Source organism: Talpa occidentalis, unplaced genomic scaffold (assembly GCF_014898055.3).
Source record: "Talpa occidentalis isolate TD23 unplaced genomic scaffold, MPIMG_talOcc4v2.1 talOcc4.9, whole genome shotgun sequence".
NCBI lineage: Eukaryota > Metazoa > Chordata > Mammalia > Eulipotyphla > Talpidae > Talpa > Talpa occidentalis.
In genome coordinates, this window is record NW_023605305.1 from 19,958,260 (window position 1) to 19,977,709 (window position 19,450).

Consider the following 19,450-nt stretch of genomic DNA (forward strand, 5'->3'; position numbering starts at 1 on the left):
ATGAACCCCAGAATCCAGTTGATTGTATGTCTGAGATATTTTTTAGAACACCCCCTTTTCTCCATTCCTTCTCAGCTGCCATAGTTCAAGGTCTAATCATCTCTTGTCTGAGCAGTCACAAAAAGTTTTATGTTTGGTTTCTGAGCCTTCTTGTTGGACCCAATTAAAATTCAGAATGATGGCGTCATTTCTCTGTTTAAAACACTTCAGTAGCTTTCCACAGCCCGTGAAACCCTCTCCTAGCTGATGAGCACGGTTCTTCACGGCCCACACTTGTCCTCTTTCTATGCCCATTTCAGCCTCATATCCTGCATCCCACTTGTAATGCTCCAAACACCAGCACTCTTTGCTGCTCCACTTTGGTGGCATACCCCTCAGTTCAACTCAAGAATCACCCTCCTGGAACAAATTTATCTGAGTTCTCCCATCTGCCCCTCCATCTGACAGAATGACCGAGTTTTTGGGTGAACATCCTTTGTTCCTGTGTTCCCAATCATGAGGTTGGGCCTGGCAAGAACATTCTCTGGCTACAATGGCTATGAGGGTTCGGCACCTGAATCAATACAGCCTAGTTAATATTCAACTGGGGGCTTTTGTGGGACCCATGAGGAAAGACATGCTTCCTTTTACGGTGTTACTAAACCGGAAGGATGAAGGGAGATGATGGTGGTTTCCTTCCCCACCTCATGGGGAAAACTTACCTAAGCATGAAAGCAACAGATAGAAAATCAAAGTCTTGGAGGGAAGAGAAACAGATTCTGGAGGTATCTGCATTCCTTGATCCAGCAGTGCCTGAAGCCAATACCTGGACTTCCAAGTTACAGAAGTGAACACATTCCCTTTTTAACTTGAGTCTGCGAGAGGTTTCTATTTCTTAAACCAAAAGAATCCCTGCTATTACATTTCTCTTTTCAGTCCCTACGGGAACTTCTTTATACTTCTTAGAAAAGTACCTAACAGATGATATTATAAAGCATTTAATCATATTCTTCCTCTTCACCCTGACTGTGAGCTCTGGGGTCCAGCACAGCGCATGGCTGTTACATAAACATTTGTGGAGTGAATAAAGAACTCCTGAGGAATGTGGACGCTGTCATTGTCTCCCTAATATTTGGGAGAGTCTAGTTCATAGAAGGCTCTCAATAAATGATTACCAAAAATAAGTAAAAGTCACAAAGAACATAAATGATCTAAACCAATGATTTGATATAGTATATGTGAATGAATAAAGAAGTGAACAGTTATTATTAACAAATCCCCACTGGCATGCTGTTCCCATTCTAATTATATCTGAATCTAATGGCTCTTGAATGAAATATCTAGTTAAAAGTCACCGAGATCAAATGGGTCTAGTTGGCTCAAATTTCATGTGTAAAATGCTTAATAATTAAAACAAGGTCTTTCAAGAAGAGAAAGAGGGTCGCCCGCAAAATTTTCAGACTGTGTATCTGTAAAGCAGATGGGGCTATATATCCCACCTTAAAAAACAAAAGAAAACAAATGAAGGGGAACAAAGAAAAACCTTCTAAGCTCTTACAAGATAAAAAGGGGTGAGCCAAGGAAATTGAATGATGAAATTGGAGGCCCAGGGAAATTGGGGCAGGAGAGCAGACTTTATCCTATTCTTCTGCAGGTGCAGGGCTGCCTAGGCTGATGGAGATGGTGCTGGCCCAGGGTGGGGACAATCTCTCCTAGACAATATCTGGGGCCATTTTCTGGACCTGTGTCTCAGGGATCAGGGGGTGCCCACTTTGGCCAGGAAGCCCAGGCAGCAGCTCTAGCATAATGCCCTTCCTGCCCACTCACCTGCCATATCAAGGCGTACCTGCCCTTCAAGGCCTGTCACAATTGCAGCCCCAGTTCAGGCCTTGCTCTCCACCCTAGGACAGCTTCCCCCTACCCCCTGGAGCGAAGCCGGGTGTGCCTTCTCTTCTTGTCCAACTTTAAATATTTGGTGGCAGCAAGTTTGTCATGGGTCCACGGGGGGCTTCACACCAGGGATGTGGGGATAGAAAATGGGCAGTCAGATATCAAGTGATCAGAGTGAAACAAAGAGTGGAAGTTGAAGTGGAGTGAAGGGGGCAAGGAGGAGCGGAGACTGACTACAGAGGTGGTGGCCGAGAAAAAGTGGGGGGAGAGGGGGCGGCTGTTGTGTTCCAGGGTTGACACAGAAATCCCAACAGCTGGCACTTTTACTGACCTCCAGGACAAAGGCGGCTCCGCCTGCGTTCCCTGTTATAGGAAAAAATTGTCGCTGCAGAGGACAGAGAGAAGCAGAGAAAGGGCAGGAGCAAAGGAGAGAGTGGAAGGCCCCCTGAACTCTGCGACTGCACTTACGGCGAGAGGCCCCAGAGTGTCCTTCCCTCACCATCTTCAGTGGTCTCCCTTGATGTCTTCTCCATGTGTTCTGGCCCCCTCCCTGACTCTGCCGTGCCTGGCTCCCCGGGAGTCCCCCGCCCAAGCCCTGCACAGTGATAGCTGAGTGAGCAGGACCCACTTCTGCTTTTCAAACAAGGCAGTTCAGTGGTCCATGCAGGCTGGGCCCGGGCAGAGAATGACACTGCCTCTGTGTGCTCACCGAGGGCAGTTTCAATGACATCCCCACTCCCATCTGACCTTCGCAGGGCACCCTGCCGCCAGAGCGGTCTCCCGGTCTGCCTGGGGTTCCGGCAATGCCCCTAGGAATGGGACCAGTCAGCACGACCAGGAGGTGCCTTTCTGCCCAGGGAGACACCACTGTCCCCACAGGCCCAGAAGATGTCCCCGGTGGGACCCCTACAAAGGGCGCTGCCCTGCCCTGAGTTACTAGAGATACCTCCTCCTACCTCTTTCTGCCAGAGAGAGAACTCTGATATTTGTCTCCATCCCAAGAGCATGGTACCTGCTGTGAGCCTGGAATAATGCCCTTCCACCCTCTCCAGCAGTTGACACGTTTAAACTTTCAACATGCTCTGAATATTGGTATGATGAGCTCCATTTTTCAAATGTGGAAACTGAGGTTCAGAGAGATTAGTAAATATCCCAAGACACTAAGAGGTGAGTCTGGGTTTCCAGTCCAAGTCGCTCTGACTCCCAAGCCTGCTCTCTCCCTAATTAATGCCAAGATATAGGCTCAAGGCTCACTCTTGGGGGGATTGGCCAGACCTCTCCCCTATCCTTAGAGGGAATGCCTGTTTTTTTCTCCTTCCGTGGAGCCCAGAGAAAGAGCCTGGAGAGACTCAAATGGAGAGAGAGGCAGAGAGAGGAGGCGGGAGACTCCAGGTTGAGGGGAATCTAGTGCCTGTCAGCTTGCGGATCTCCTCAGTGGAGAGGCGGCTCTTCATGGGCTGGCAAAACTCCTACTTGTCACAGGAACATGATCCTGCTGCCCTACAGAGACCAGAACCGATCCACTTCCACCCATCCCAGAGCCTGAAAAGCCCAGGAGCTTCGCGAGGAAACTTAGCCACGGGAGGGTATTTCCTAGAATGTGAGGGAAAGGAAAGGGGCTGCATGGTGGCCCCAGCCAACAGACTGGGTCAGATCACAAGCAAGAAAGGTCACGGAGAGAGAAATCCATCTCCTAAGTTGATTTCAGTGAACTAGACATGGAAGTATGTGTGTATGAGGGGGAGGTTCATCATTTGGTGATGTATATGTGGTGTTGACTTAGAGGGGGTATGTGTCAGCTGTGATTGGGGGGGGTGTATGCGTGTGTGAGAAAGAGAGAGAAAGACACACACACATACACACACATACAAAGAGAGAGAGAGAGAGAGAGAGAGACAGACAGACACACAGGACACTTGGTGCGGTGCATGTGTGGAGTGGTGTGTGTGTGTGGAGTGGTGTGTGTGTGTGGAGTGGTGTGTGTGTGTGGAGTGGTGTGTGTGTGTGGAGTGGTGTGTGTGTGTGGAGTGGTGTGTGTGTGTGGAGTGGTGTGTGTGTTTGTGTGTGGAGTGGTGTGTGTGGAGTGGGATGTGTGTGTGTGTGTGTGTGTGGAGAGTGTGTGTGTGTGTGTGTGTGTGTGTGTGTGTTGAGAGAATAATCCAAACCCACCGTCTGGATTGTAACCTCCATCAATTCAAACCCAGCTTTTGCTCATGGTCAATCACAAAAAAAAAAAAAAAAAAGGATATAAAGAGAAAGAAAAGCAATTACCTTTAGGGAGAGTAAGTCTGATATACTTGGGAATCTCTCACCATGTCAGAGTTACAGGGTTCAGTGCTCACCATAGTAACAGCCTTTTCTTGTTCAAAACACGCATTGTCAGATTCCCAGGCAAACAGCAAGGAGCAGCCCACTGAGAGCCGGACACATAGCACGGGCCTCCAGGGGAGCTGGGGTGCACGCTGCCACATGAGGGTGCGCCTCCCCATCTTTCACGCTGTCTGTGCAAGGCAGCCAACTGATTGCATCCTGCCACATTTGGGGCTTTGAATTGACCTCATGTTATGAAATAATGTTTTGAAGAGTTAGCCGTTCTTTTTCTAATATTCTTACTTGGCAAAATAAAAAATTCTTGACCCTGTGTTCCCCCAACTGTTTGAAAATGTTACTAACCCATGAAATCTAAACAACTGGAACCTCCAGTTAAAACACTCCTGTTTTTTTCCTTTGGGGGGAAGGAGAAGAGTATGGAAGTTGAGTCAGGGGCATTCCATACCACCCCCCTTCCGAATCAGTGGGAACCCGCTGTCCAGGAAAGGGAGCAGAGGATTTTCTTCTCTCAATAGTGTCACTGTCTTCTCAGTAAGCAAAGGTGAGACAGGAAGTCTTGGTCCCAGGACAGGGAGAGGGACAGGAATCAAAGACAAACATTTGCAAGAATTTTGCTGTTCCCATGGTTGGTCAACAAGAGACTAAAAACCTGGTAGCTCCAGGCCGGACAGCTGCCACACATTTCCTTGGCTCCTTGTATTTGACCATTTCAGAACTCTCTTCCCATAGCATATCACGTTGGCTGCTATGGCTAAAAGGGAGCTGCAGACCCAGAAGAAATAGCCACAGACCTTGAGGCCATGCCAGCTCAAAGTGGAGCTGTGGACACAGCCTTCTGAGATGCTCTCCTGGGTGATCGCGAGCCCCGGATGGCCAGCGAACCGCCTGCTCGGGGCTCACAATTAGCAACAATGGACTTTGACCATGTCTTCTCTCCTTGCTTTCTCAGCCAATATAGTTGAATTCCTCTGTTCTCAAACTCAGTCCTAAAATCTGTATGGACCCGTGGCCCCAACACCTCCCTGGGTCTCTCACACTTGGAGGGGGCTCCCTGGAGTGCCCTTTCCTTGTTCTTCTGCTAATCAATAAACCCTGACTCCTCGCACCAGTGTCTGTGGAGCCCTATTCAGTCTTAGCCAGGGGGTCTCAAGAGCCCCCCCTTTGCCCCACCTGGGAATGGGACCACATTGCCCATCCCTCTGACTCCTGGTGGGTGGAGCAGTGGACAGCGGCTGGTACATTGCTAACTCATCCTCCTGTTTTGCAGGGTGTCAGGGATTGGGCTGAGGGGGCTGGTCTGGTGACAAAGTTATTCAATCCATCTTTTCTAACAGAATCTTCTGTCTTTCTGGGCCTTGGCGCAGAACTCAAGAGAACATCTGGAAATCTTAATGTATGCGGACGGGAGCAGTCTGCTCACCCGCCAGCAGCACCAAGTCTTCACAAGAATCCAGGGATCCATAAAGGAGAAGGGCAGGGTAGAGAGCAGGTTTTCTGTACTTCCATCCTGAGCCTTCAAGTTTGTTTTTCCATAATTGCTATGCAAATATAAATTAGACCAACAAATGCATCCTGCCTGGCAGTGGTGACACCAACCCTGTAAATAATTATAATTTAATCTTATGGCAAAGAGTTCTGAATGACTCCCCTAACGATTTCCTTGGCTTAATTCCTTCCCCACTGAGTGACTTAATAGGAAAAGGAATACTCTTTCAGATTTGTTTCACTCCAGAAGTTTGGACAACGTGTAGACTCACACCTGGGGGGCAGAAGCTGTGGGAGACCATTTGGCCCACGGATAAACAAGTGAGTCGGAGAGGCCTTGGGGCTGGAGGAGAGGAAACTGGCAGGGAGCTCCATGGTGGCAGGTGTTTAGAGGAACAACCTAGCAAGAGATCTGAGTAAATGATGCCATGGTCAGACAGGAAATGCCACAGAGGCAGGACTGTCCCTCACAGACACCCTGACCTAGGGTGCTGTCCTAAGAAGATGGGCTTTCAAAACCAGCTAAGTTAGGCTTGAATCCTAGCTCTGTTCCTTACTAGCTATGTGACTTCAACCAAGTGACACAACCTCTCTGGGCCTAATTTTCTCACCAGGACAACGATGGTACCTATTTCATTGAGTTTTTATGAAGACGATATGAACTTGTGGCGGTGAGAGTATATAGAACCAGCCTGATGCAAAGTGATAATAAATGCTCACTGAATGATCCTATTATCACACCTATTATATTTTGGCAGCATCTATGATACAGGAAAGAAAGAGCATGATGTTAACACTAAGTTAAAAATGCGTGAACTGATTTTATAATATTAAGATACATGTAAACAGTCAATTAGCTTGTTTTAGGCAAAGCAAAACAAGGTCAAAGGGAATTGCATCAAAATTTTAATACTTGTTATGAACATTTCACTGTGCCTTTTAATATTTCCCATAAAAGGCATATGTGTTACATTTAGAATCAGAAAAACAGGTATTTTACAAAAAGAGGCCAGGGATGAAGGGTCTTTAGGTTGGTCATTGGGATTCTAATTCAGTAGAGACTCAGCCAGACTTTCAAGCCAACTCCTAGCCCCAAACGACCCTAGACAGGTTCAGAGGACACCAGTTCCACACAGCAGCCGGTGTCTTTGGCTCATAGGTGTATCTCTCTCTGCCCCCTCCAGGGAGGTAAGTGACCGGCCAAGTTCACGCAAGCTTGACACCATGGTCTTCTAACTCCTAGGTTAGCTCACCTGTCACTGCACCAGGAAATTTTAATTCTCCAGGCTAAAATGGGCCCCAAGTCTCATGGTGTGTATTTGGGAGGAGTCCCTTTCAAACAGTCATACTTGGCTTCTACCAAGTATGGAAGGATTTGTCTGATTTTCTCACCAAACAATGAGCTCTTCAAAGGACCAGTCTCACTCAGCTGGGGCTTCTACCACATAGCCCCAGGGAGAGAGAAGGGCATAATAAAGCCCTGCCTCCTGTTTCCTCTCTTTCCCCCACTCTGTCCTTCCTGGGCACTGTCTTTTCTGGACTCTGGCTGCTGCCCACCTTCTGTTTCATTCAGATCCTCCTCCTCACCCCAGGCCTCATGCCCTGCTTTCCCCTGGTATGGCTGTGGCGATGAAGGATGCAGAGACCCATCTGGTCACCTCCTTCTATTGGCTTCTGATGCCCCGATTCTGGCCCCCCACACTGTCACCCTGGTAACATGGCCACAAGACAACACGGAGTGTTCTGAACAGCACACCACTCCCTCCAGGCCTCTAGGCATGAAGCTGCACACTTCTTCCAGCCACCCTCAGCCTGGGCACTTCTCACGGGTCCAAGTCTGGGAGACAACAAGCAACGAAGGCCGGTTTCAGTCACCCCACTCCTCCGGAACCCCTCAGCATGGAGGGTTCCCACGGGGGGTCGTACAACAGAGAAAAGCCCGACGCTTTTTAGTAAAGCCAAATGACAGGAAGAAGGTCAGGAACTGAGGTCCCTGCAGAAACTGAGACACGCCCCTTTCCTCTCTCCAGGCTCTGGGAGTGGGAAAAGCAATTGCCACTCATAGGTCAGTTCCCTTTATCGGATGCTATGAATACATCTTCCAGAAATGGAACCATATTTCAAATTGTTTCACTGAAACCCTGTGTCAGTTTTGAGACCAGAACATTTTTAGTTTGCATGCAAATACTTGACCAAGACCCACTATGAAATTCTTCAGCAAGCACAAGTTTCAAATCGGATATATAAAACACTGTAAAAATTTATCCCAGCACTAAAAGTGTGCAGGGATTTCTTAGTAGGATGAGATTCAAAAAACAGCAGGTGGAGGAAATTGCACAGAGGACTTTGGCTGCAGGCCCAAGGGCCAAGGAAGCTGCCTCCCAGGAAGCCACAGTCGCAGGGACAGAGGAGGGGCTGGGGGTGGTGTACTCACCACAGGGAGGAGCCTTCAGTCCCTGTGACTTCCAGAAAGTCATAACCGTCCTCCAGCTGGAAGTCAATGAAGACCAGGGCGATGGTGTCTCCCAGCTCGGCCAGGATGGTCCACGTGCAGTCGGCATTGTTATGGTACTCCGAGGGGAAGTGGGGGCTGGAGATGATGCCACTCTGACCCCGCAGGGTCCCGCCACACGCATCGTCCGCTGTGGGCACAGAGATAAGAGACTCACGTGAGTGGATCAGATTTCGAAGCCCTGGCACTCACGCTGGGCCTCATCCAGGGCCTGTGGAGAGGGTCCTAGGACATGGTATATCCACAGGATGGAACAAGATCCTAGTCTCAATTGTCCTAATAGTCATGATGCCAAATATTTCTTAGCCTTCCCACATGCCAGGCCCTGTCCTGAGAATCTTAGCTATTATTACTTCCATTGAGCACAGGAGGAAACCTACGCTCAGGGAGGTTAAATAACCTGTCTGGGAACACACAGCCAGTTAGCTATGGTTTAAACTCTGCCCTTCAGAGCACATTCTTAACTACTATACTGCACCGTGATGACCGGGAAGGAAGAAGAAATCAGCCGTTGTTCATTGCCATGGTCACAACCGCGGTGAATAGATTTCTTCCAATTAGGTTTTAGTTAAACTCAGAGGTGATAAAAACCAACAAAAAAGCCTCAACACAATTCTTTGGGGTAGGACTTAAAAAGCCCATCCCAATCTGGCCAGATCTCTGTACTCTCCTGTCCCGGGCCAGCTCTGTCCCGCTGCTGTGCACATTCAGACCTCCTGTCCTGGGCTCACACTGCTCCCTCTGCCAGGATGCCCGGGTCTAGAGTGACTCTTCTTGTGCTTCTAGACCCACGTCCAATGCCAGCCTCATTCGTGTAGTAGAACACTCTCACCTATACCCTGCAGCAATGTGGACTTCAGACAGAGAGCCTGGTCCACCCCCACCCGGCCCATGACAAAGCCTGTTTGTCCTAAGTGGCTCTGCATTCAGCCTCCCCTCACTGTGTCCATTCTACTCTAAGCCAAGTGAGCTCCAAGGCAGCCCCAGCCAGGAAGCCCTCGCTCCTGGTCTCTAAGCCCCCTCCTGCACCAGCCTGCCCATTCTTTCATTCTTTTTACTTTTGCATAGAAGAACTGAGGTGCAGGCCAGAGGTGAGATGATTCACCAGAGACAGAGTGGGGAGCAGAACAGGCGAATCTACTCAAACACACTGCTGAGGGGAGCAGCAGGCAAGACAAGAGAGGTCTATTGCACCATGTGGGTCAGCTCCCTGGCCAAGGGTTGAAGCAGTGATAGTGCTGAGACGTAACCCCTAGGTGAGCAGGGAGCCCCAAAGTGCCCGTTCTTTGGGGTCCCAAGTGACCCTGGAAAACACAGACCTGATGATGCCATTCCTCTCTGTAAGCACCTTTCAATAACTCCTGCAGTCACTCAGGAGAAAGGACACTACCCTATGGCTTACCAGGGCCTATGGAGCCTCTGCAGACGTGTCTCTCCCACCTACCACCCACACCCCCACTGTACCCCTTCTGCTCCTCCAATGCACCAGGCACCTCCCTGCTTGAAAACCTCTGAACATGCTATATTTTTCTGGAACCTTCTCCCCTACATCACTGGGACTGACTGGCCCCTCCTCAGTCTTTAGGACCCAGTCCAAGAGTACTTCCTCAGGGATCTTTCCAGAAACAGAATCCTCCTTCCCCCATTGTATGCTTTTCGAGAATAACATCCTTACCTGTAATTAATTATCTCCCATTACTAATTGATCAGTAATGACATTTGCTTAATGTCTGGACAGTAAACTCCACGAGGTCAGAGCCCTGGTTTGTTCTGCTCCTGTTTCTACTACATTTCCTGGTAGATAGCAGGCACTCAATAAATATTTGTTAAAAAAAAAATGAAGCAGGAAAGCAAAGCTTAGAGAGGTTAAGTGATTTTCCTAAGGTCACACAGTAGGTGGCTGAGACAGGGTTCTAGTTGAGTCTCTCTGGCACCAGGCCCAGAGTCTCCTGCATGACATCACACCTCTCTTCTAGATAGCAGTTTCTTAAGTCATCCTGAGATTTTCAAACTCTCCAACTGTAGTCAATGACCTCTAGACACTGGGGGCACTGAGGACTTGGGACCTCGTGACCCTCTGGCCAGAGCCTCCAGTCTGCACTGAAGATGGCACCTGGGAGGTTTGAGTCGTTCCTGCCTCCCGGGCTCCTCTGACACCCTTTTTCCTGCACCATCCAGCTTTGATTGAAGATGCTGTAAAAGTTGTTTGGAGATTTTCTCACACTTTGAACAAGGCATCATATTTCATGGTTATAACTTCAGAGTCATAAAATACAACCTTCAGCTGACACCACAGTTCTAAAATATTAATTTACACTTTCTCCTTCACTGCCAATGAGCATGCTGCCACTGCCATTAAGTCCTGTATATTCCCAGGTGCAGGTGTGTGATGCCAATAGTTACCTTTCCAAGTTTCTGACTTCATTCAGGATCAATGTTAAGAGCCACTGAAGCTTCTGTAATTAACTATAGAGACCCATCTCTTAGCCCCATTTGATATCTGTAAACTCTACAGTGACTCACAGATTTCAGGTGGGAGTGGAGGAGTTTGTATCATATTTCCCCAACTCAGGGCAACCCCAGGGCACAATCTCAGATGCCTGAGTGTTTTAAAGCCCTTGGCATTGGGCTTCTTTCCATATCCCGCCCCAGAGCTGTCAGTCTCCGAGGATATGAAAACCCCAATGACCCTGGGGGTGAAGCTACCATCTGATCACTCAAGGGTAAGACTGCGCATGCCAGAGCCCCAGTGCTCCCCTTTTCTTATACTGTGTAGTTCTGTGTCTCTACTGAGAAACCCAAAACTGCTCAAGCTCATCAGTGCCCTCTTGCAGGTTTCAAGATCTTGCCCTTTTATCCTTGACTTTATTAGAGACACCCCTTCTTAAAATCAAGAAATTAACAGTTACCTGAGAGCATCACTATTTTTGCCATTCCCAGCTCCTGTAGATCCTGCCCCCAAGCTTCCCTGCAAAGGAGGTGACCGCACAGGACATGGCGTCCAGTCTATTGATATAACTACTCCCCCCTATTGATCTTCACCAGAGGCCAGGCCTTGTGCTAAATGTTTCCCCTGTATTTTTTTTAAAGAGATAGGTATTATATCACCCCCACTTTAAAGACAGGAAACTGAGGCTTGGTCAGGTTTTAAAATTTGCCCACAGTCACATGGCTCCAAATGCTGGAGCCAGGATCTGAACTGAGGACACTCTGACTTGAGACCCACGCCGTTCCCCATTTATTTCTCAGCTTCTCAGGCCTTGGTGGCTGCGATGCTGTCCTGATATGGGCCAGCACAGGCTCCTGGAAGCGCCAGGCCCTGGAGTGGGATTTCTCAGCTGTGAGAAGCCTCCTTCTGATCCCTTGTCCTCTGTCCCTGACCTGAGGCAGGAGTTTTGAGCTGCCTGCACAGCACAGACTAGCTCCCCCTGCCCAGGAGGAGGTGGGTGAGTCCTGGGTCAGGCTTCTTCATAAGAGCGAAAGTAGCCCCTGGCGGCCCTGAAGCAGCCTCTGCCCAGCAGAATGGCCCCAGGCCCTTTCCCTGAGGCTTCTCTCCTAATGAGCTATTGGGACAAGTTAAAGAGGAAAGTCAAGGGAGAGCCTTGACCTACAGTTGAGTCTCTGGCATCAGGACCATCGTCACCTCCAAGACATCATGCCTCCCGGCTTGATGCAGGTCCTTAGGCCAACTGGAGTCAATGATTCTGGATCGTGGTGCTGCTAAAGTTCTGGGGGCTTAAAACTCTCTGACCAGAGGTGCTGGACTACTCCAAATTGGGAGAGCAGGCTGTCCCTGGCCTGGTGAACCCAGGCAGGACATGTGACCGTACGTGGGAGAAGACCTATCAGGCCCTGGGCCACCATGCTGGAGGAGCTCAGGAAGTGGTGTCATCACCAGTCTCCTGCATGGTCACAAGTTGTCACCCTTCCTGCAGTGGACAGTAGCAGTCGTGACTGGTAAGCACTTGGACTTGGACTCCGCCTGGCAGCAGCACCTGCTAACTGTGTAATATAGGTCCAGTACCTCACTGCAGGCCCTGGTTCCTTTGCTGGTCATAGGAGATGGCAATATCTTAACCTCTTAGGGGTGTGGTAAGGATCACATTAGATAACACTAATCTGGCACACAGTTAGTGCAGGATAAATGCTGGCCTGCAGTGGATGTGGCCATCAGAATCACCACTCACTCTCACTAGTCATTACCGTGAATCCGGCCCTCTGTTGCAAGATTAGTTTTTATTGACTCGAATTTCACATTCAACTTATGACTTAAGAACTGATAGTTTTCTCATTTGCAGACGAGAAAACTGGGGCGGGCACACAGAGGTTAAGTAACCAGCCAAAGTCACTCAGCATAGTGGATGTCAGTGGCAAGATGATTTTGGGTGAGCAGACTGCAGAGTCCATGTTCCACAGTAATAGCAAAGGTGGTAAGACAAGCACTGGTGATCCCAGCAGCAGTAGCGGACCATTTTTAGGAGTGGCGTGGGGGAGCTGGGGGAGCTGGTGTCCAAGCCTAGGCCTAGGTGTTCAGAATCACTCAAGGTCCACACCGTGTCCAGAAGAGTATTGGACACTTTCTGCATGCTGTTTAATTGATTGGCAGTCGGTGCTGTGACCTTCTTTGCTATGTCGCTAACTTAGGGTCTCTTATCCATCTCCTGATCTCCTTTTTAGTGCAGAACTGCCCCCCAGCCACAGGATTAGTACTCTCATTTGAATGTCTCCCAGTGTCTTAAACTTCACCCAGATGAAACGAGCTTTCCTGATTCTCCTTAGGGCACACACTTCTGGTTCCCTGTGAGGCCAACCCCATTTTGGTCACCGAAGCCCCATCCACCAGCATTCCAGAACGAGCCTGGGAGTCCACCCAGACCCTTCATTCCATCAGCACCTACATGCAGTCCATCAGCGAGGTTGTCACCTGTGTTCCCAAAGCCACAGCCCAGTCTTCCAGACTCTTTCCATTTCTACTCGGCCACCCTTCACCACAATGCACACATCCAGCCTGCGTGTCTGCAGTAGCTGCTCTGCCTACGACTCTTGCCAGGCTCCCCCCGAACTTACATCCAAACCTAAACTTCTTGCCTGGCTTCACCACAGCCCCCTAAAAATCCCCCACTTGACTCTGTTACATGGGCCTGTTTTCTCCAACATGGCAAGTGCTTTCCCGCTCTTTGCACTGGTCAAAATGCCCTTCCCCAGGCCTTCACAGAACAGTCTCCTCCTCATTCAGGACTCAGTTCAAGTGTTACCTCCTCAGAGTCCTCTCCTGACAACACCACCTAAAGTAGCCTTCCTAGCTACCAACTAATTTCTTCACAGCTCCTAGAAGATATGAAATGTACTTATTTGGGTTTTTGCTGTGTTCTGCTAGAATATAAACTCCATAGGATCATGGAATTAGTTCTGACATGTTCACTGCTGCGGTTCTCTGTATCTGGAACAATATCTGGCATTTCATAGCAGTCAATAAAGAAGGATTGAATCAGTGGCTGCCTGGCACATAACAGGCACTTAATAAAAAGTTGTGGGATCCTGAGTGAGTGAATGAGTAAGCGATCAGCCTGTGAAACCACTACTCACGTCCCCACTTTAAGTCAGTGAGGTCTAGCTGGTGACCTACAGCTATGAGCCAGCATGGCCAGGGCTGAACGCAGGCCTGTCTGCTCCACGCTCTCTCCATGCTGACACACTGCTGCTCTTTTACATTCCGCAGGTGCCTCCCCCCGGGGCCAGAAAATTTGGAATGCAGCTCAGGGCTTGCAGTCCAAGCTTCTGCAGACCAAATGCCCATTTCCCCAGGTCTAGTGGCAGCTGGCAGTGTTGGGCTTAAATCTCAGAGGCCAAGCATTTCTTGCTCAGTCTGCTTTGTCCCCACCACCTGTGCCTCTGAGCCCTGTTCCTTCCCTATGTGGCCTTCTTTGATCCAGGCTCAAAACTTCTCATGAGTCCGAGGCCTGTTGTTGAAATCCACATGGTCTTACTTCTTGTGAATCAAAGAGGTTCCACAAAACTCAGCATCCTCCAGGGACACCTGCCTTTGAAAATGAGCCCAGAGTGCCACAAAGCAAGGGAGGTCATAGGCCTCTTTCCCTCTGCCCTGCCCCACCTGTCCTTCGCACATACACAGGGCTGTGTCCCTGGAGCACGCCCTCTTCTACCCAGGCACCTGGCATTTCCTGTGTGAAGCAGAGTCACAGCCCTCAGCCTGCTCCAGGAAGGCTTAGACACAATGTGCTCCCGTCCCTCAGAGATGCTGGGCAGGTGGGCTCCCAGACCAGGCATTTCCTTTTTGGCTGGTGCCTGCACAATCCTGAGGGTGAATTAGACTCATGCAGTCATCCATTCCATCAGCAAATATTTACAGACCACTGCCCAGTGGAAGAGGTTTATGCACTCACAGATGCCGGCCCTTGAGAGTTCTACATGAGAGGAAGAAAGGCCAAAGGCTGTAATCCTCCCTGAGTATGACCGCTGCTCCTGGCAGGCACAGGCCCGGAGGAGCGCCCTCTCCTCCTGTCTGGCATGACCTCCTAAGGAAGGGCAGTTTGGAAAATCCCTTTTAGACAATAACTGACATTATTAAAGATGCTTCTCATACCACCTTGCAGCTCGTGGCAATTTAGAATAAAGAAATGGACCTGAAGCTGGGGTGGGAGGAGGCCCTGGGGTTCCTTTTGTTTCCCCCTGGTCTTTGAGCAAAGGCCACCTCTCAGTCCTTCAGGCCCCAGGGCTCAAGCAGAGAGGGTGCTGTGATCAATTAATTATGTCTATCATGGACTGGGAAGAAGGAAAAGAGACGTATGCCAAGTCTCTCCCATCCCTGGTGGAGACAAGCACAGGGTGTGCGAACATGGTGGGAGAAGGGGGTTGCTTCTCCCCAAACTAGTCTTTCAATACTAATTACAGAAAGGCTTTCTAAGAGAGAAGAAAAACTTGACTGCAAGACGAGCTACTTGTGCCAATCATTTCTCAACTCCTTGAAATGATTTTCCCAGACCTATATATATTTGGGTGTTCTGGCACCCATGAAATTTAAAAAGGAGAGTTTTAAGAAGAAAAAAGTGGTCAATAGTGCAAAAAGCTGTTGAGAGATCAGAGAATATATAGGCCAAAACAGTTCCTACTTGCCTGGGCAACCTGATGCAGGATATTGGGGGCAGGAGCCCAGCAGCAGAAGAATGAATGGGATGGAGTTTTTAAGATGCGGGACACTGCTTGGGGGTGTGGGGAAACCCTACCAAATAGCATCAAGTATTTGAAAGGCAGTTAAAAATATCTACATGCATTCTAATCTGAATTATGTACACATTCATAATATATGCACAAATGTATATGTATTGGAAGAAGATGAGCAGGGAATACATGGAAATTGTGGTTAAAATGGGTAAATTTTGTTTTCTTGCTCTTTTCTGTATTTTCTCAGATCACTTGAAAATAATCATGTGTTATTTTTGTCATCAGATAAGAGATATGGGAAGTAATTTTAGAAATCGGCTGATTACTGGGGGTGGGGGAACCGTAAGAAATAGGCTGAGAAGAGGGTGACCAAGCAGCTGGTTTTGCCAGAGACAGAGGAAAGTCCTAGCATGGGGGACTTTCAGGGTTCAGAATGAGAAAGTCTGGGGGAAACCAGGACAATGGGTTACCCTGGCTGGAGGCTGAGGCCAATGGAGCACTGAAGGTGGGAGGGTGGGAGGGGGTGTGAGGGAGGGGACTGCTGGGGTAAAGAGGTTTTGAGGATGAGAGGAGGAAACCATTAAATAGGGGGGAAAGTAAAATTTATAGGAAAGAGAAAAGAATAATTGCAGGGTGAGGTCAGTAGGAAAGCAGCCAGGGAGAGCGATCCACGCGCAAGAGAAAAGGTCTTTCATAGGAAGAGAAACAATGCTTCTTCTCGGGCAGGAGGTGAGGGCAGACTGGCTAAAAATAAGTTTGTTGATGTAGGAGGAGGCCGAGGGTGAGCACACCTGAGAGCCGGTCAGGTGAGGCAAGAAGCCCCTAGAATACTTGGAGCCCCTGAGGACCCTCAGTATCCAGTGGTGGGTTCCCCGCAATGGGTACCTCATACCCTGCTGCAGTGATGGTGTGGTTTCCCCACTGGAAACTGGGTCCCCCTGGAAGCCCCACCATCCCCTCCCAAGAGACTGACCCTTTCTGGCCGCCTACCTCTGCAGGAGGGCAGGGGGAAGTCCCACGTGGCGCTGCTCTCGGAGCCAGCGTGGCAGGTGAGCACGGCATGGCCCTCCAGGAAGAAGCCGGGGTTGCAGCTGTAGCGGACCTTGTCGCCGAGGTTGAAGGTTGAGCCCTGCTGGATGCCGTTGGGCAGCCGCCCGGGGTTCCCACACGTGTGACTGGGGAGAACTGTCAAGGGAAGGAGACACACAGCCCGTCAGCAGCTTCGAGGCCTGAAACCTCCCAGCAGCCCCTCCTGGGGGCAGTGCCCCCGGCTCTCCCTCCTTCTGAGGGTAGAAGCTGGCGCCCTCAGGTTGGCCTAGTCCCTGACTCCCCACGGAGGGCCTCTTCAAGCGGGACCCACGCCGGCAGCTTAGTACTGGACATCCAGGTTTTGCCTTTTCTCATGACCAGCTCTGGACGTGAATTATGTCCACCCATCACTAGACACACCCCAGGGAAGTCACTTTAATCTCTTGGGTCTGGCCCTGATTTCAGACTCCACACTTCCCACCAAACGCCATGGAAGGGCCCCAGCGCGGGGTATGGAGTAGGTGCTCATTAAACCCGATCTCCTTTCTTTCATGTGCACTTGCCCCGGCAGCCAGAGGGGAACTTTGGCCCAGCGGGTTTGGGGGAGTTGAAGGGGTCATTAGTGCTGAATACACAGTGAGGAGGGAAGACGAGAACCTGAGTTCTGATCAGACAGCCACATTTAAAGGGGAAAATGGGAGGATACGACTTCAGCATGCAACCGGAGCCCAAGCAAGCCAGCTGGGAGCGCCCCCTCATTATCCAGGGGAAACGGTCCTGGTAAGGACAGGAGCACATCACAACCGGCCAGTCAGGAGGGAGAGCGGGCAAGGCACCTCTGTTCCAAGGCATTCGTTCAACCTGACCCACCTCCCCACCCTCTGCTTTAGTTGGAAGTGCCTTGCCCTGGAGGTTACACTTTCCACCATTCACTATTGCCCCCGTGGGGTGAGAACAAGGGGCTGCAGCCACATCCAGACTGCCAGCCAGGTATGTCTTCATTAAACTCACCCAGCGATGATTTACTGAGACACCCCTGAGAGGCCAGAGAGCCAGATTTGGAGTGGCAGGGCTTGGGATGCAGTCTAGCCTGACAACTTACTCTCTGGGGGACCTTGAGCAGGTCTCTCAACCTCTCTATGCCTCAGTCCTTATCTCTAAGATGAAGATCACAACAGAACATTCCTGTCACATGGTGTTGTTGCGATAATTGAACGAGCATGCAAAGGGCTTAGGATAGAGCCTGGCACACAGTAAGTACAGCACAAGCAAATCTAAGCTACCGCTCTAGTGGGACATGTGCATGATTAAAATGTTAAGTGTTATGGTCAGATAGAGACCAGGCAGGAAACCAAACCCAATCTGCAGCAGTCAGAGATGAATTCCTGGAGGAGGTGACATCAATGCCAAGCCCTGACAGATGTAAGAATCAGGTAAGCCAAAGAGTTGACCAGGAAGAGGAAATAACGTGCAAAGGCCCTGTGGCCAGAGATCACCTAGGAACTAATGGAGCCTGGAGTGAGAGGAATGACAAGGAAGGGCAATGAAGAGGAATAAATATGAAGTAGAAATGGCTACCCTGGATGCTAGAGAGCTTCCCAGGCCTTTGCAGTACTCACTCCTGCCATGATACTGTCTTCTAAGACTCACTCTGCCAATACTGATGAACTCAGAATCCGCAGAAAGAAGGCTTTCCCTTCCTCACCTCGCTTCCTTTTCCAGGAAATAGCTTGGTATGGAGGGAAATGGCAAGTTTTGGAACCAGCTTAATGTGGGTCTGAAATCAGGTGCTGTCATTGTCTTACTGTGTGGCCTTGAGTCATGTGACCTTCCTGAACTTTAGTTTCCTTAACTGAGAAGATCAATACCTAGCGGTTGAGAGGGTCACTCATCATAATGGACACATCTGTGACACAGCAGGTGTTCAAAAAATAACAGATACCATCATTCCACTGGGCCCGAGGGCTATGAACACAAGGGTCTGGTTTGGTCCATGAGTATATGCTGAGAGCCTAATATAGTGCCTGGAACTTTTAGGGACATAGTTTTGTGCTCATGAAGTAGTTGCTTGGGGAGAATTATTCATGTATTAATTTCTTCATGAAAAAGAAATATATCGTGGGTCTCCTGTGCTGGGAATACAGCCGTGAACTACTCAAAGCAGGTCCCTACCCTCAAGAGACGTTGAGAGAGTTATTTTCAGGACTGCAAAACTCTTCTCCATTCATTCTCTACCTCTGGCAAATGAGATGACTGACATCCCACAGAGGGCCTGTTTAAGCGGGACCCACACCAGCAACTTAGTACTGGACATACAGGTTTTGCCTTCTCTCATGACCTGCTCTGGACATGAATTATGTCCACCCATCACTAGACACACCCCAGGGAAGTCACTTTAATCTCTTGGGTCTGGCCCTGATTTCAGACTCCACACTTCCCACCAAACGCCACGGAAGGGCCCCAGTGCGGGGTATGAGTAAGTGCTCATTAAACCCGATCTCCTTTCCTTCATGTGCACTTGCCCCGGCAGCCAGAGGGGAACTTTGGCCCTATTCCTTAGGGTATGGCTGCATTCCTCCAATCCTTCATCTTTGTGTGGTGCATGCTCCCTGTGTGTGCCTGTGTCCAGGGTGCACCTTTTTCTAAGGACATTAGACATACTGAACCAGGACACATCCTGAAAGGACTTACTATCATCACCCTGTCCGTTAGCCCAGGTTAGCATTTCCCATGATCTTGCTGCTGGCTTTTTAGCATTCCCATGGTCCCACGCAGCTGGCTTCCTGGGTGTTTCCCATGATCCTGCACTGCTGGCTTCCAGCAGAGGCAATCACAGTGACGTGTGTGCTTGTGATTGTTGGGGGTGGGAAGGGCGGGTCAGATAAACACTTGAAGAAGAAAGCAAGCTAAGGTAAGGGGAGGGAACCAAGCAGGGGAAGTGGGCTGAGAACTGGTGTAAAACTAACGTTTCATTTTCCGCAACGAGATGCAAAGACCCAATTTAATTAAATTACTAATGTCAAATTTTTAATGAACCTGCTT

General features: G+C 49.6%; 1 protein-coding gene across 1 annotated transcript in view; it reads right to left on the reverse strand.

Annotated features, from left to right (window-relative positions):
• The window catches only part of CSMD2 (CUB and Sushi multiple domains 2), a 512,752-nt gene that overhangs the window by 311,390 nt on the left and 181,912 nt on the right, over positions 1–19,450 (reverse strand). The window contains exons 4-5 of the mRNA XM_037499127.1: positions 16,370–16,564; positions 8,120–8,327 (exon numbers count right to left, since the gene is read on the reverse strand). Of these exons, the coding sequence (XP_037355024.1) occupies positions 8,120–8,327; positions 16,370–16,564 (403 nt within the window). The remainder of the gene's footprint in view (positions 1–8,119; positions 8,328–16,369; positions 16,565–19,450) is intronic.